At 35.9% G+C, this 15,475-nt stretch overlaps 1 protein-coding gene across 5 annotated transcripts in view; it reads right to left on the bottom strand.

Moving 5' to 3' along the window:
• Positions 1-15,475, bottom strand: part of ITSN2 (intersectin 2) — a 119,768-nt gene that overhangs the window by 25,448 nt on the left and 78,845 nt on the right. For 4 of the 5 annotated variants that reach the window (XM_043469203.1, XM_043469208.1, XM_043469204.1 and 1 more), the window contains 6 exons: positions 14,027-14,091; positions 11,405-11,571; positions 9,271-9,316; positions 9,067-9,188; positions 7,977-8,073; positions 7,380-7,571 (listed from right to left, as the gene is read on the bottom strand). In XM_043469203.1, the coding sequence (XP_043325138.1) occupies positions 7,380-7,571; positions 7,977-8,073; positions 9,067-9,188; positions 9,271-9,316; positions 11,405-11,571; positions 14,027-14,091 (689 nt within the window). Of the gene's footprint in view, positions 1-2,375; positions 5,692-7,379; positions 7,572-7,976; positions 8,074-9,066; positions 9,189-9,270; positions 9,317-11,404; positions 11,572-14,026; positions 14,092-15,475 lie in introns of those variants that run through there. The other variant, XM_043469206.1, reaches the window with a different exon arrangement.

The following is a 15,475-nucleotide window of genomic DNA, read 5'->3' as shown; positions in this document are numbered from 1 at the left end:
ACCAAAAAAGTGATTATGTTCAGTTTTATCCTTTTGGATATTCTTCTTAGAGATTCTTATCCTTGTTATAATATTCAGCCTTTGCTTCCTCATCTTCTCTGCATGTACATTTTACACAGAGAAAACACTGCAGCCTTTGATTTTTCTTCTTGTCTTTTCATTGGTTCAAGCTACGGCTGTACTGCAGGAACTTCATTATTATGAAAGTGGGAGGCAACATTAGCACTGGAGAGTAGAAGCTAAGAGGATGGACTCTGAGCCAACCACTTGGGTTTGAACCCAGCTCTGTCACTGACTATCTGTGCAACCTTGACCAAGTTATTTAACTTCTCTGTGTTTTAATTTCCATGCCTATAAAAAGAAAACAATAATAAGGACCTTAGAAAAATACCTAGACTAATAAGTACTCAATAAATAGCACTTTTCCTCTTTTCATTTTACTGATATGAGCAATGGTTATACAGGTAGAATTTTATTATTTTATAAAAATGGTGATATCAGCATAACAATCTCTTTATTCTCCTAGAACCTTTGTTTCTTGTCTTCATGGGTTCCTTTCACTATACAACCCTTAAGTCCTGATACCCTCAAAGGTCTGACTGTCTCCCCAGGTCACCTCATTTACTTTCACTGGCTCAGAAACTATCAGTATGCATTCATGCCACCAGCTGATGTACATCAGATGCTGTATATCTTAATTATATCTCATTACCTGCTGGACAATTCTATCTGGATGTCCCACGGGTACTTTGTAGTCAAAACCAAACTCATCTTCTTCTCCCAACTGATTCTTTACTGTAGCTGGTGGCACCATTTCTCCCCGTCACCAAGATACAAACCTGAGAATCAAACTGACCCTTTCACCTGTCCACACAATCCATAAATCCCTCAACTCCTCCCAGTGTTCCCTCAGAAACTATTCTTAATGCTGCTTCATGGTTTTTTCTCCACCTTGGCTTCACGTAAGAATCATCTGAGTTTTAAAAAAATCCCCATGCCTAGGCCTCACTTCAGGCCATTTAAATCAGGCATCAATAGCTTGTCAAAGGCGCCCGGGTGGTGATTCCAATGAGCAGCCAAGCTAGGAATCTCTGGTTTAGCCCCCAGCCTGCTCTCAAGCCTCAACTTGTCTTGCTGGCTTTCCACTTCTACTCCAGCAATAATGAACTGCTATAGTCACCCCTCTCCTCCTGCATCCAGGCTGCTGCTTGTCTCTATCACTCTCCCCGCCAATCTGGCTTTCTCCTACTTATCTTATGGATCAAGCAGTTGCCTTATCCAGGAAGTCTTCTCTAATTCACCAATCTACAGATGAATTAGGTATTCCTCCTCCATACTCTCTTGTGTGCGTGCGTGCTAAGTCACTTCAGTTGTGGTCAACTCTTTGCAATTCTATGGACCATAGCCCGCCAGGCTCCTGTCCATGGGATTCTCCAAACAAGAATACTGGAGTGGGTTTCCATGCCCTCCTCCAAGGGATCTTCCCGACGCAGGGACTGAACCGACGTCTGCTGCAGGGGCAGGCAGGTTCTTTACCACTAGCGCCTCCTGGGAAGTCCCTGCACTCTCGGCGCCCAGTAAATATCTCTCAGTGTGCTTAGCATGCTGTTTTATAATCATCTGCTTTCATGCCTGATCCTCTTACAGTTAGGTCCTACCTGAGACCTGGACCATCTGACACTCATTTTCACATTCTCAGGACCTAGTACTCTGCATTCGCTTATACAAATACTCAACATATGTTCGTTGAAAGACTTTACAGAGATGAAAAAAGGTTTTTGGAAAGAGACTGTTTATATCATACATTGACAGATGGGTTGGATTTTGATCCACTTTTTTTCACTCAAGGTGAAACCACCAACTTGATTACTGAAGTGTAAAACTGCTTAACTCTGGTGCCTCCAAGCATCCAGTGGAATTTCTTTTACTGAATATAGACTCTTATTATTTTGTACTAAAAATGTCTTAGTCTACATTTAAGACTACTAAGACTAATGTCTTAGTCTACATTGAGTATTAGTCTAGCAATGAGTATTAACTTGTAAATTCCTTCCAATCTTTTTAGAGATAAAGTTGGAGTAAAAATTATAAATAACATAGTAGCCTATTATTATCCTAGATATTTTCTTGTACTTTCAAATCAAAATTTCTTTTGCTTTTGAGATACATACACTTATCTTGGATCAAACTATCTCAATTGTTACCACTTAAAAATTTCTTTTGTCCCTTGTACTACAATACAACTTGCTGGTCTGGACCAAGAGACCATGTTAAGGAAAAAGAGAAATTCCAAAGAAATGCAAACAGGACTAGAATATAAACAGTTAAAAATAAGTTTTAAAGGATGCTTCAAAAGAAATACACAATACAAATAATGTAGTTTGTGTCCCTTTAATAAACACACTTGCATAGTTATATTACAATTTTGTAAAAATGAAAATGAATGACCTCATGCCAAGCGTGCCCAGCATTTGCACAATCTCAATACCTTTAATACTATAGTTTTCAAGACGCACAAAATAAAAATTTAAGGCAAAAAAACAGCACTTTGCAACAATTTAATAATTTATTACATTACAGTAGCATCACAGCAGCATCCAATAATGCCACTATAGGCAAAAGTCTCTCAGTCTTTCCATTAGAGAGTCTATTTACAAGAATTTATAACTTGGTAAAATTCATCCTAAGAAAACTTGGCAAATAAAGCTTTGGACTGGAATTGGCATTGCTTTCTCTACTTTTCCTTCCCTTCCCCTACTTTATTTTAAACTATCAGAATTCATATTATATTTTAAAACACTAATGTAGCAGTTATACTCTTTTAATAGCTGTATTATTTTAAAATGACTCCCTAGGATAAAGTTTTAGAGGAAACTATACAACAGGTAGGATTGATTTAGATTTTCAAATTTTCTAAAAAAATCAGCTTTGGTCTTAGAACTGATTTTTTCATTGCTGAAAAACTCATCAGGTTTAATCACATACTGTAGAAATGATTACAACATACTACAATTTTTAAATAAACAGGTATTTTGTGTTTTATTTTTTTTTTCAGCTTTACTCAGACCCAAAGTATCAACACTCACTAAGGTATTTTGATTCTTCACCTCCTACAGGGTTCAGATTTGCTCAGTTGTGCTCCCATTTTAAAATTCTACGTTCCTGATAAGCTCCTTCTAATGTCGCTTTCTAAGTAAACTGAAGCTGCCTTTTATACTGAATGAGGAAGAGAGCAAATATGTGGCTGAATATGAGGTATTGCAAAGGATTGCATGCTCTTTTAAAAAGGACAAGTTATTATTATATGTCATACCACTTCCTTTACTTTTAGCTTCCTGTCAAATATATGACAAAATACCTAAACAGAGAGAGGTATTTCTGTAAATACAGTAAATTTAATTCCCAGACAGACACTCAGTTTAAATACGCCATTATAAGACTTAGTCCATAGTACCTGATGAATATATTCTTTTCAAATTGATTTACAGACACTAATCTCTACCAGAATGTCATTCTTAATAATCTATAGTTATCAGTGTAAAAGGGAAGCAATTTGAGCTACAAAAATACCTTTGAAATAATTTATCAGTGTATTAAATAAGCCCAAATTCAAAATTATAAAGAGAGAATGTTATACTATATCATGTAATTAATTAAGTGGTCTTATTTCTAACTTCAGGATTTAAGGTGGATTTAAACTGCCCTGAATTTGAACCCAACTAACATGTTCAGAAAATAAAAGGCAAGACCAAGTAACCCGTACAATTTAGAAGATCAGCTGAATTTACAAGGATTCAGTCTTTACACTGTACCCTTTAGTGACTGCAGGCAAATCTGTTATGCCACCTGTAAAATAACATTATTGCTTTCCATTTAATGTCATATTTTATAAAAGTATCATGATGATGCCAAATGCTAAAAGTTGAGGTGGTCTAGTAACTAGAAATCCCTGCCTCAGGGAGCACACAGGCCTGTCACCATACACCCCAACGATGTGAAGTATTCCGGAACACAGACATTTAAATTTTGTGAAGTTCTAACTAAACCGTTGATTCTTCCTCAAGTGTTGTAAAGTTATGATTTAGGGAACATATGAATAAAATCATTCATTCATAATGTATAGGCACATTAACACAAATATTGCACAAAATATGCCTCAGAGATATAAAAACACATTTCACTCTTCTTAAAGAACTCTGTGAGGAAATAAGACTCTGTGATTGTATGTACACTTTTCCTGATAATACTTGGACATTCAGAAACAGTAGATTGCACTGCAGTTTGTAAACAGTTTAAATTGCATAAACTTCTCATTGATTTTCAAATATGATTTAATACTATCCACTAAAAGTCAACTAAGTACTCTCACATTTATAATAATGTTTTACTATCCTTGCAGTTTTTGGCTCAAGGAAAAGAAGTGAAGTCCTATGCCAAAGTTGCCAATGTGGTTGAAGAATAGATATTAGGTAGAGAATTCTGAATGGTAAAATCAGTTCTGTAGCCACAAAGAAGCTTCATGGACACAGAGGAATGCCAGCTCCCACACAACTTTCCTTCACTCTAATTCATTCTCAGCTAGATAGAGACTGTCTGCCTGCTTCAAGGGCATTTAAACTCTTCAAGCATTTCTTATGATCTTTACTAAATACATTAAGAAGAAAGTCAACCTGTGCCCCTTTGTGACCTGGGACATGGAGTCACCTCATTAAAATAGATAACATGAATTTCTGACTTTAAAATGTATAGATATAAATGCTCTGCTAAGGCAGAGAAAGTGTCATATATTGTAGTCAATGATGGGAGCCGTTCATTCCTCAAAAATAATCCATTTCTAGGTAATCAGTAAAGAAATAACAACTGCCTGCTGCAGCACATTAGCAGTATCTTCATGAGCCCAGAGACCCCAGTGGACTCCCACGGTACAGGGCTCATTTTGGGATAGCTGCAACAGATAAAACCCACCCTGCTCTGCACATACGGCTGGGTGGGGTGGGCCACTTCCCTCCTCTATGAAGTAAGAAAAGCTCCCCCAAAGTGTCATCACTCCCACCCCAAAATACACAGAAAATAGAGAAAAGGATATTTTCAATTCTTGGCCTTTTAACAAACTTAAATATTGGTACTTATAGTGGCATATCAGAAAGTAACAGAGGAAACGGTGCCTATTGGGGGACAAATTGCATATTGAACCAATTAAGAGCTCACTGTGATTAAGATTAGGTCAAACGTAACAGCAAAACATAAGCAATTCTGAATTTTGTAATGAATATACATGTTGCAGTAACATTAGAAAAGCATGGCAGCCCATTCCAAACCAGCAAGAACAGTTTGTGCAAATAGTGGGTCTTTGTGTGTTTGAACTCCCACCATGTAAGGGCAAACTCAGTATGCATGCTAATGACCTACAATTACCAAATTAAAAAAGAAGAAAAATGCTAAAGGATGCCAGAGTGAACAGCAGGGAAAGCCACACAAAGACCCACTATCCTTTAACTTGTTACAAATAAATTTTAACTGTAAATTAGAAACACAGAGAAATAACCACAAGTGGCTCTAACATTTGAGAACGAAGCTAAGGAATTGTGTAGGAGATATTTGATCAGGGCTGCCTGCCCTGTCTCCACGCTAGAGTCAAACTTGGATAGTGGGTCTCTGGGGTGCTTTCACACTGGAAGACAACACTGGGTCCTATAAAAAGAAAAATGAGGGATAAAATGAACATAAAGCAAATCAAGTGGGTGAGAAAAATTCTACCGATTACATGCAACGTCAACAAATTTGAACTACTAAAATTCTCAACCTTTAAAAAATATTCTAACTACCTAGTAAAATGAAAGTAATACTTATAAAGGCTTAAGAAACACACATGGTAGTCTAAAACTTAACTAGTTTTCACTGACTCATATATCCCTGGCTGATCTTCCTTTAGAACACTTTCATATTTTCTTATATTTCTTATTATAAGACTTAAAAGGGAAAAAATATGTTCCACCATTGGAAAACAAGATAACAACAAAACATTTGGAAAACGATCACTTTACATTGTAGACACTATAAAAGTCAAATGCACTGACAAACTAGAATGCCTCCAAGGATCACTTAGCCCAAGATCTTCCAGACCTAGTGGGTCTGAAAAGTACCTTCCTCTCTCAGGCTCAGGAAAGACACCTCGGGTATTTTAATAACCAGACAAACTGGCAAGCCCTGAAAACTGCCAAACCATCAGTAGAATTTAAAAATGGTCTTTCATTTAGGTAATCCAAGTTTTATAATTTTCCTTACTACCTCTCCTGAAACCTTGAGGTATTTTTAGGAATACTGAAAGCATAAAAAATTGGACTCCACCTCCAGACTGGGACATTCAGCTGCTCTATCTAAAGGACAGTCTTCTCCCCCAAATCACAAGGATCTTTATAAGCTCTAAAGTGAAAATAATGCACTGATAATTTAAACTGATAGATATAGTACAAAGTAAATTCATAATACTTGCATTTAATTGTAAACACATCTCAGCTTTGACTGGGTTACCATTTATATGTTCTTAGAAGCTAAGTTAAAATGAGAGGCTAAAGCTTTTAGATAATTTCACAAGAATGATAAAAACACAAATCATGATGTATTTTATTAAGAAGGACAAAAAGATCAAAAGGGTGAGGAAAGGTGACCTCTATTTTATGAAGCTAAAAAAATATTTCCAAGTACTGTTTATTCTCTAATGCTACATTTACTGTCCAGTGTAAGAGGTTAGGTATCAAGAGATAATTTTACATAATACCAAATCATATACACTGAGATATGGACCCTTGCAGTAAAAGTAGTAAAACAGATCTTAATTCATATATCTCTGTGGCATGAGTTACCTACCTTAAAAAAATCACCTAATGAGATTTTTGCAAGCACTTTATTTGTAAAATAAATTTTATAATTTTCTTCTAACCTGGGTGCTATGTAATAACGTGGGAAATAAATAAGGTTGTGAAATTAACAGCGCCTGTACACTAAAAGTGTCATTCTGCACAGGTGAATACACCAACTGCCAGCCAGTCTCTACTCTCTCTTAAGCTGAAAAAGACTGGTGTAAAAATAAGCTGCAGTATAGACTGCTACCATACCAAGGAACTCATGAAAGAACTAGAACTTTTTTTCAGATAAAGTCTAACAGTAAGGTCTGAAGCTAGGAAAAAAGTATTTGAAAAAAAGCAATATAACTTTTGATTTTGTGAAAGTTTCTTATTATAGTATTTTCTTACTCTAAACATTAATATACATTTGCTGAGAGTGCTAAGTTTAAGATTTGGTTGAGAAAAGTAAGGAATGCAGTGCTGTATGTTAAAGCTGATGCACTATTAAGAAGTAAATAATTTGATATTACTCACACTGTTGACTTGGATCTGCATCTGTCGTCATCTTAACGTAGTTCGAAGGGAAGAGACCAGTCACCCCACTGATTTCTCCTTGCCACCAGTCAGGATCATCTTTGTTTAAAACATTAATAAGCTGTCCCTTGGAGAAGCTGAGCTCATCCTCGTTGTTTGCTGTGTAGTCATACATGGCGATCACCTGACACACTACCAGAGAAAGAACAACAAAGTAACAAGTTAAATTGAGTAATTCTTCCTACTAGCATCATACCTTAAAATTCTGCCAAGATTTCCCTTTAGCTGTTCTCTCCCACCCTCCTTCCTCTATTCCCTGTTTCACAAAAGCAAGAATTTTCCAAATGTAGTTTGGAAATCCAAGCGACTGCTTTGAAGTATGATGGTGAGCAATTAAACAACTTCAAGGAGTGATGTAGTTCAAGCATCACTGAACAGCTGGCTGTTTCTAACAGAACTTTTTAGAAAGGAAGTTCTCACAGAGGTAAAGAAAGAACAAATTTTAAAATATTTTTCAATTGGCTAATCTAAGAAATGCTGAGTTAAAAAAAAAACAAAACTTCCTAAGACGAAACACAAGCTAACCCATTTCCATACCAGGATGAAAGGCAGGTGTAGTTCTTTCACTGCTTGGACCCAAAAGTTTAACATGGCTGGCAGGGAACCATCCTTTCTGTCGCTTTTTCCCTCTGGCCTAAAATTAGTAAAAAGAACACAAAAGATGAGACTAAAGACAATCGTTGAGACATAAACTGAAAATGAGAAAATCCAAACTGTGTAGTAAAGAATTTAACCTTGCCCAAAGGGAGGCCTGGCCTTTGCCTATGGCTCCTGGAAGGTAATCTCTAAACCTTTGAAATGTCTTGACTGTTAAAAGAGTGTCTCAGTTTATGTGGGGGCCTTAACCATGCGGGAGAGCCTAATGATGTGATTTATGGTGGACCCTTTGGGTCATAATATGAACTCAACCTCTGGAGGGACTGGAGACTGAGTTCAGCCATGTGCACAACAACTGTGTCTACTTGATGGAGTTTCAATAAACACATTGGAAACCAAGGCTCAAGTGAGCTGCTGCTTGGCAATACTCCATGTGTACCGCTGCCAGGAGATTTAATGCTGCCCATGACTCCATGGGGAGAGAACAACGGGAATCTCTGTGTTAGGAACCCTCCTGAACTCTGACCCATACATCTCTTCCCTTGGCTAATTTTAATCTAAATCCTTTTGTTGTAATAAATCGTAACCATAACAGCTTTCAGTGAGTCCTGAGTTTTTATGGGAAATTACTGAATCTGGGAGTGGTCTCGGGGCCCTCCAAACTTACAATCTGTGTTAGGAGGGAGGGTGTCTTGAGAACACTTGAATTCTGCATTGGCCTTTGAGGTCAATATTAAACAACTGGAAGATTCAATACGCATCTCAACACTATTTGTAGAAGTCTATTTAGAGATTGTTCAGTCTCAAAGTTCTCTGCATACTTCACACAAATAATATTTATAAACTTAAAAAGACTTTTCTAATGTTCTCCTAGTAAGTAAATACCTCTTGGAGCTTTGTTAATAATCATTCAAACTAACTATTATTTATCAATTAGTCAAATAAGACAAATTAAATTTTTGTTAATCTTATTTTTTTAATGAGCAGGCATTAATAATAAAATTAACAAATGTTATTTAAAAGTTATTACCTGTAATTCCCCTTGCCACCACCCACTTGTGTTTTTCTTTAGAATTAGTATTAACTGTCCTGGTGCGAGGCTAAGCTGTTCAGAACCAGAAGCCACATATGCTGACGTTACTTGAGCAATCTCTGAAAAGAAGAAAAACAAGGGACTATGAATTCAAGACTATTAAACACCTTAGTAGTTTGTCAGCTTCATCATGATACATACCAGGTTTCTTGTTTGATGTTCCAGATTTGCTAGCACTCCCAAAACCCTATAAGGGAAAAGATACAGTTTTATCATTTTTCAACAATCCAGGGTTAAAAGTACACAGGCTATTAGGAACTAGAGATTTCTAATTCCCAGGGTCCTTGTTTCTTTAGAGTAAGAGCAAAATAATGATTAACCTTATACTGATCAAATAAGTTAAGAATCCAATACTTACAGGGAGATCTGATTCTGACAGAATACATTATATATAAGTAGCTGATGTTGGCAACTCAACAGGAACAGCTCGTTTTCTGAATTTTTTCTGAATATTAAATGTTAACACAAATACATTTTATCATTAGGGGGTTAGAATCAATGCCCACCACATATAACACATGTGCTCTGGGTATGTTAAGGCATATGTGAGTTTTGCTCCTGCTACATACAAGGTAGTGCTTTTATTTTTAATTTTTTGTCATGTTCCACCTGAACCTGACCTAAGAACAAAGAATGCATACCAGCAACTATCACCTGTTTGACTTTACAGGATAAGTTGGGCCAATCACATTTCTTATTTTTAGGAATTGTTATTTGTAGACATTTTAATGATGGCCATTCTGTCAGATGGTACTTCATTGTACTTTTGAATTCGCATTTCTCTAGTAAGTAGTAATGTTGAGCAGTTTTTCATGTGCCTACTGGTCATCTGTATTTCTTCTATGGAGAAATGTCTATTTAAGGCTTCTCCCCATTTTTCGATTGGGTTTTTTTTTGGTGGTGTTGAGTTGTATGAGCTGTTTGCGTATTTTGGAAATTAAGCCCTTGTCAGTTGCATCATTTGCAAATATTTTCTCCCATTCTGTAGGTTGTCTTTTCATTTTGTTTATGGTTTCCTTTACTATACAAAAGCTTGTAAGTTTGATTAGGTCCCATTTGTTTATTTTTTGTTTTTATTTTTATTGCCCTTGGAGACCGACTGAAGAAAACAGTGGTATGATTTACATCAGAGAATGTTTTGCCTGTGATCTCTTCTAGGTGTTTTATGGTGTCATCTTATGTTTAAGTCTTTAAGCCATAAACGTAATTTTTAAAATATTATATAATGAAAAAAAATTATATAATGAAATGTAGCAATATAGGGAATATTTGCATAACTCAGTGATTTAGTATTTCCCAAATAACCAATGAATGATGTTATTACACTCAGTATACAAAACAGACTGATGATGGCTGATTCATGTTAATGTATGGCAAAAACCACTACAATATTGTAAAGTAATTAGCCTCCAACTAATAAAAATAAATGGAAAAAAAAAACAGACTGATGAATTTTAATGTTAACAATAAGGAATGTTCACTGATTTGGCTTCGGATTCTGCATTGCAAATAATCTACAAAAATCTAGTACTTGTCAAGTTTTGGTACAGCAGTGTTAAAGAAGAACATCCACAGATATCTGAACATGTTATTAAAATACTTTTGTTATCTCTCATATCTGTGTGAGGTTGAATTTTCTTCAACTACTTCAACCAAAAGAATACACTACTCTTTTCATTAAGCGTTTTTGAAGAGGGAGAAGTAGATATTTGTTTTTCATTAAAAGCAAGTTATTTAAGTCATCATATAGTAGGTTTAATTTTGTTATTTCAAAATAAATTAGTAAATTTTTAAAAATTTCAGTTTTAATTTCTAATATGGGAAATATTGCTAGATATAAGCCATATATTTTCAGAAACTTTGGAGTCCTCAATAACTTTTAAGAATGTGCAAAGTTCCTGAAATCAAAAAGTCTGAGAACCGCTGCTAGTGGTGGGAGAAAGGCAGCAGGAACTCCAAGTGTGGGCTGGGTCATAATAACGTCAGAGCCTTAAAGATTTACAGATTCCTTTTAAGCCTCCCTGAATCCAAACCATTCCCTAACTTCAGTTACCATGAGGCCTGGCTCTATCTATGGCTCTTGTTCTTGGAATTTCATAAGATCATTTCTCCTTTATCTAACAGGATCTCTGTAATAAACTATATTTTATTGGAGTTACCTTAAATGGTCTCCTTGTAACCAAAGCAGCCCGACCAAAACCACATGTAAGCCTCCTTTATAAACATGAGCTTGAGCAACAGGACTGATTCTGTTTCTATACCAAAGGAACTCTACCTCCTGATCTTTTGGTTTGACATAATTTGACGGAAAAATTCCAGTTCTGTCTCCAATACTTCCTGTCCACCATTCTCCATCTTTCTGGGTCACCAATATTTCTTCACCTTCAGTGAAAGTCAAATCTCCAGGTTCTACACTTGAATATGCATAAAGTGCAATATACTCTGTAGGGAATAAAGAAAAAAGAAACTAATTTTGGTCATAAGATTATGGAAGTAAAAAAAAAAAAAGTGTTAATTTCCAGGATTTTGAGTAAATTTGTGGTAAAAGACTTTGTGACTTAAGGAAACCTAATGTAAAGAGATGTTAAGGCGGAAAGTAGAATGAAGTAATTACTTAATAATTACTAGAAAAAGTCTGGGGCTCCCCAGGTGGTGCTAGTGGTAAAGAAACCGCCTGCCAGTGCAGGAATTGTAAGAGACACAGGTTCGATCCCTTGATCAGGAAGATTCCTGGAGAAGGAAACTGCAACCTACTCCAGTATTCTTGCCTGGAGAATGACATGGGCAGAGGAGGCTGGTGGGCTACAGTCCATGGGATCTAAGAGTCAGACACAACTGAAGCGACTTAGAATGGATGGAAAGCTTTATCACAGGTTTCTTTTTTCCCACTGTATCATCATCATCATCATGTCACAGAGAATAACCCCAAAGCTACAAATACATATCAGTATCTCTACAGGGTCAAGACATGAAAAGTTTTTTTAATCTTCTTACATATAGTTTAATTCTTTTCTCTTTAATTCTTTTATATACAGTTATGCAAATGCCAACTCTTCACCTAACGTCAGTATGAGAGTCCAGTTTCCATCACAATGGTCCAGCTCCTAGCACGGTGCTTGGCATGGAATAGACGCTCCATAAATATTTGTTAATGAATAACCTTAAGGGAACTATGTAAGTTTTTATATGTATTTATTTTTGTTGACATGAAATTTGATCTGCAGATCATAAACTGAAGATGACCAGAACCATCATACAAAAACTATTTACTATCCACATTCCCATACTATTCAATTTAGCTGACTCAATAAAACAAAAATTGACCACAAGGTTAAGGTATGTTGTAACAAGCCAGGTTCTTTCCAAAATGTTCCTCACCACTTTCCTAGCATCATTCCACTGCCTTTATTCCACAGTAAACCTCTGGCTCTAGGCTTGCTGGTAACTTAAGTTTCCTAACCTTTCACAGCTGAGCCTTGGCTCACGCCTTTCCCTCTGTCCACCAAGCCTTCTCTTTCTTCATCACTAAGCAAGATACTACTCATTGTTTAAGATGATTCAATGTGGCCACCTCTGTGGATTCATAGGTCCTACTCAAAATTGTGTTTTCATTCATTTGTTACAGCATTTATTACAATTATATGCCTATCCTTCCCATTCTACTGTTAGTACCTAGGAAACTGTGTTTTATTCATCCTTGTATATGATGAATAATTCTAGGCTCTAGCATAGAATCTCTAGTAGATAATGAATAAACTATTTAACTTACTATTAAACTGATTTTCTTGAACAATATAAACAAAATGTAAACTATTCAACTAGTTTTACAATGGATATATACAATTAATTTATAAATCTATATAACTATTACATAAAAACACTGTCTGAAATAAGGGTAGACATTTTTCAACACATTTTCAAAATTAAGATAGTCAAACAACCCAAGGGGCAACAAAAATTTCGTTGTAATATTTATGATTAAAGTGTATCTTGATTTCAAATCCTACTTAATGATTTATGTGGCATACTGTAATTAAAATGCAATTCAGTGAACTCCCTGGTGGGCCAGTTGTTAGGACTCCATGCTCTCACTGCCAAGGGCCTGGGTTCAATCCTTGGTCAGGGAACTAAAAATCCCACAAGCTGCACAGTGTGGCTAAAAAAAAGGCAATTCATAACTAAATATACTAAAATTTCCTTGTATTTTAAACATCTATAATATATAATAAAAGGAAAACAAAAAATTTCATGCTATCTCACTGCAATGCTTATTTATTCATTTATTGAAGTCATGGTGGAGAGGTCTGACAGAATGTGGTCCACTGGAGAAGGGAATGGCAAACCACTTCAGTATTCTTGCCTTGAGAACCCCATGAACAGTATGAAAAGGCAAAAAGATAGGACACTGAAAGATGAACTTCCCAGGTCGGTAGGTGCCCAATATGCTACTGGGAGCTGACTCGTTTGAAAAGACCCTAATGTTGGGAAAGATTGAAGGCAGGAGGAGAAGGGGACAACAGAGGATGAGGTGGTTGGATGGCGTCACCAACTCAAAGGACATGAGTTTGGGTAAACTCCTGGAGTTGGTGATGGACAGAGAGGCCTGGTGTGCTGCAGTTCATGGGGCCGCAAAGAGTCGGACACGACTGAGCAGCTGAACTGAAATGATATGAACTTTTATAGTACTGATTTTTTTAAAGTGTCAAGTATTTTCAGTCATATATTTTCTATCTCCTAAATATTCATGTGAAATATAGCGGCAGCAAGGTTTCTCCTAATTTCACTTTAACACTGAAGACACAAAAGCACTAAGAGTAACAACTGTGGGAAGTCAGTTATATAATTAGTCAGTAGCTAATTTGACTTCCATCTAATTTACAAATTAACAAAAGCTCACCTTCTCCCACTGTACAGGCTGCAGAGGTAGGTTTCTTGTTTACAGATGCATACAAAGCTTCTGGTCTGCCAAATAAACACACAAAACAGATAAAAAAACAATAATAATACAATAAAAAAGGTATCATCACGTAAATAAAGAAGATGGTTTGATGAAGACAGCAGGTTTTCAGCAGTGTGCTCTTTTAAGGGCTAAAATTAACTGAAATATTGTCTCAGTACACAAGCTAGAAATACGCTCATACACAAAATACTAGTGGATTATAAACTGCCTACTTACAAACTACTAAAATTTTAAAATCTAAGTAATTTCAGTATGATTTATAAATAGTTCTTCAAATGTGAGCTATTTTGCTTTTCTAAATCTAAAAGACATTAGGCCCTGGAAAATGGGCAGTTATTTGGTGAAGCACATATGGGGCTGGGTTTTGGTTAGAAAAAAATAAGGGCAATTATAAATTTTACCACTTGTTTACAGCACAATACATTTTAAAAATATATAAAATAATAGCACTTTACTTTTAGATTTGGGAACATATATAGCTTTTATTTTCAATTTAACTCAGGAAACTGTTCTCAAAAATCTGGAAAACTGTGGCAGTAAGAACTAGATATCTGTATATATATCAGGGATCCCCAAGATGCGACTAACTATATAGTGAAGCAGTTTTCAGGTTAAAAGTGGACTCTTACTACAACTCATGGGCACACTGAATGGACTGCCTGGCTGAATTCTCCGTTACTGCAGGTTTTCAAGGTGCGTGCCTTATCTGTTAGAAAGGATCAGTAATCGAATGAAAAGTTAGAAATGTCCTTTAAGCATTTAAACTTAACCTGTTTGTGTTTATGTGTTCCTTCTCTGTAAAATGTTATGGAGTTTAAATAAGATAATTACCATAAAGGGTCTAGCACAGTGCCAGCACATACATCAGCTATTACTGTTGCTATTGTTACCATCACACACTCTAGAATTCCATGTCAGTCTGAAAAGTAAATGTCTTCTGACATTTGAACTAAAACTTAATGTACAGAACTTTAGCAGTGAAAGAATTTTTAAAGATTTTTCAGTTATTTTCATTCAATTAATGAAAAAACTTGAGACCAAGAAGGCTTACCCCATACAGTCTGGCAAAAATAGTAGAATCAGAACTCAAGGATCTTAATTTCCAATGACCCCATTCCTTTTCAATAAATTATCTTGCTTTTCTATTTAGACCAACTTCCACATAAAACACAAGTGATAATTACCCACAGCTACATTACAGTACTTAGTTCTTGGCAGTAAAGATGTTTGATGACCTGACTCCCCTACTGACTGGGAAATAAAGACCAGAGACCCCATCTGGTTTTGTTTTTTGTTCATGCAAAAGTTTCATTCGTGTGTTCTTTCATTAGCTCCTCTCTTCACTAAGCAAGTATGATTGAGCAGCTACTAGGCATTAAGATCACA

Source organism: Cervus canadensis, chromosome 5 (genome assembly GCF_019320065.1).
Source record: "Cervus canadensis isolate Bull #8, Minnesota chromosome 5, ASM1932006v1, whole genome shotgun sequence".
Lineage (NCBI taxonomy): Eukaryota > Metazoa > Chordata > Mammalia > Artiodactyla > Cervidae > Cervus > Cervus canadensis.
The sequence above is the reverse complement of the archived record's forward strand: the minus strand, read 5'-3'. Positions and strand labels throughout refer to the sequence as shown.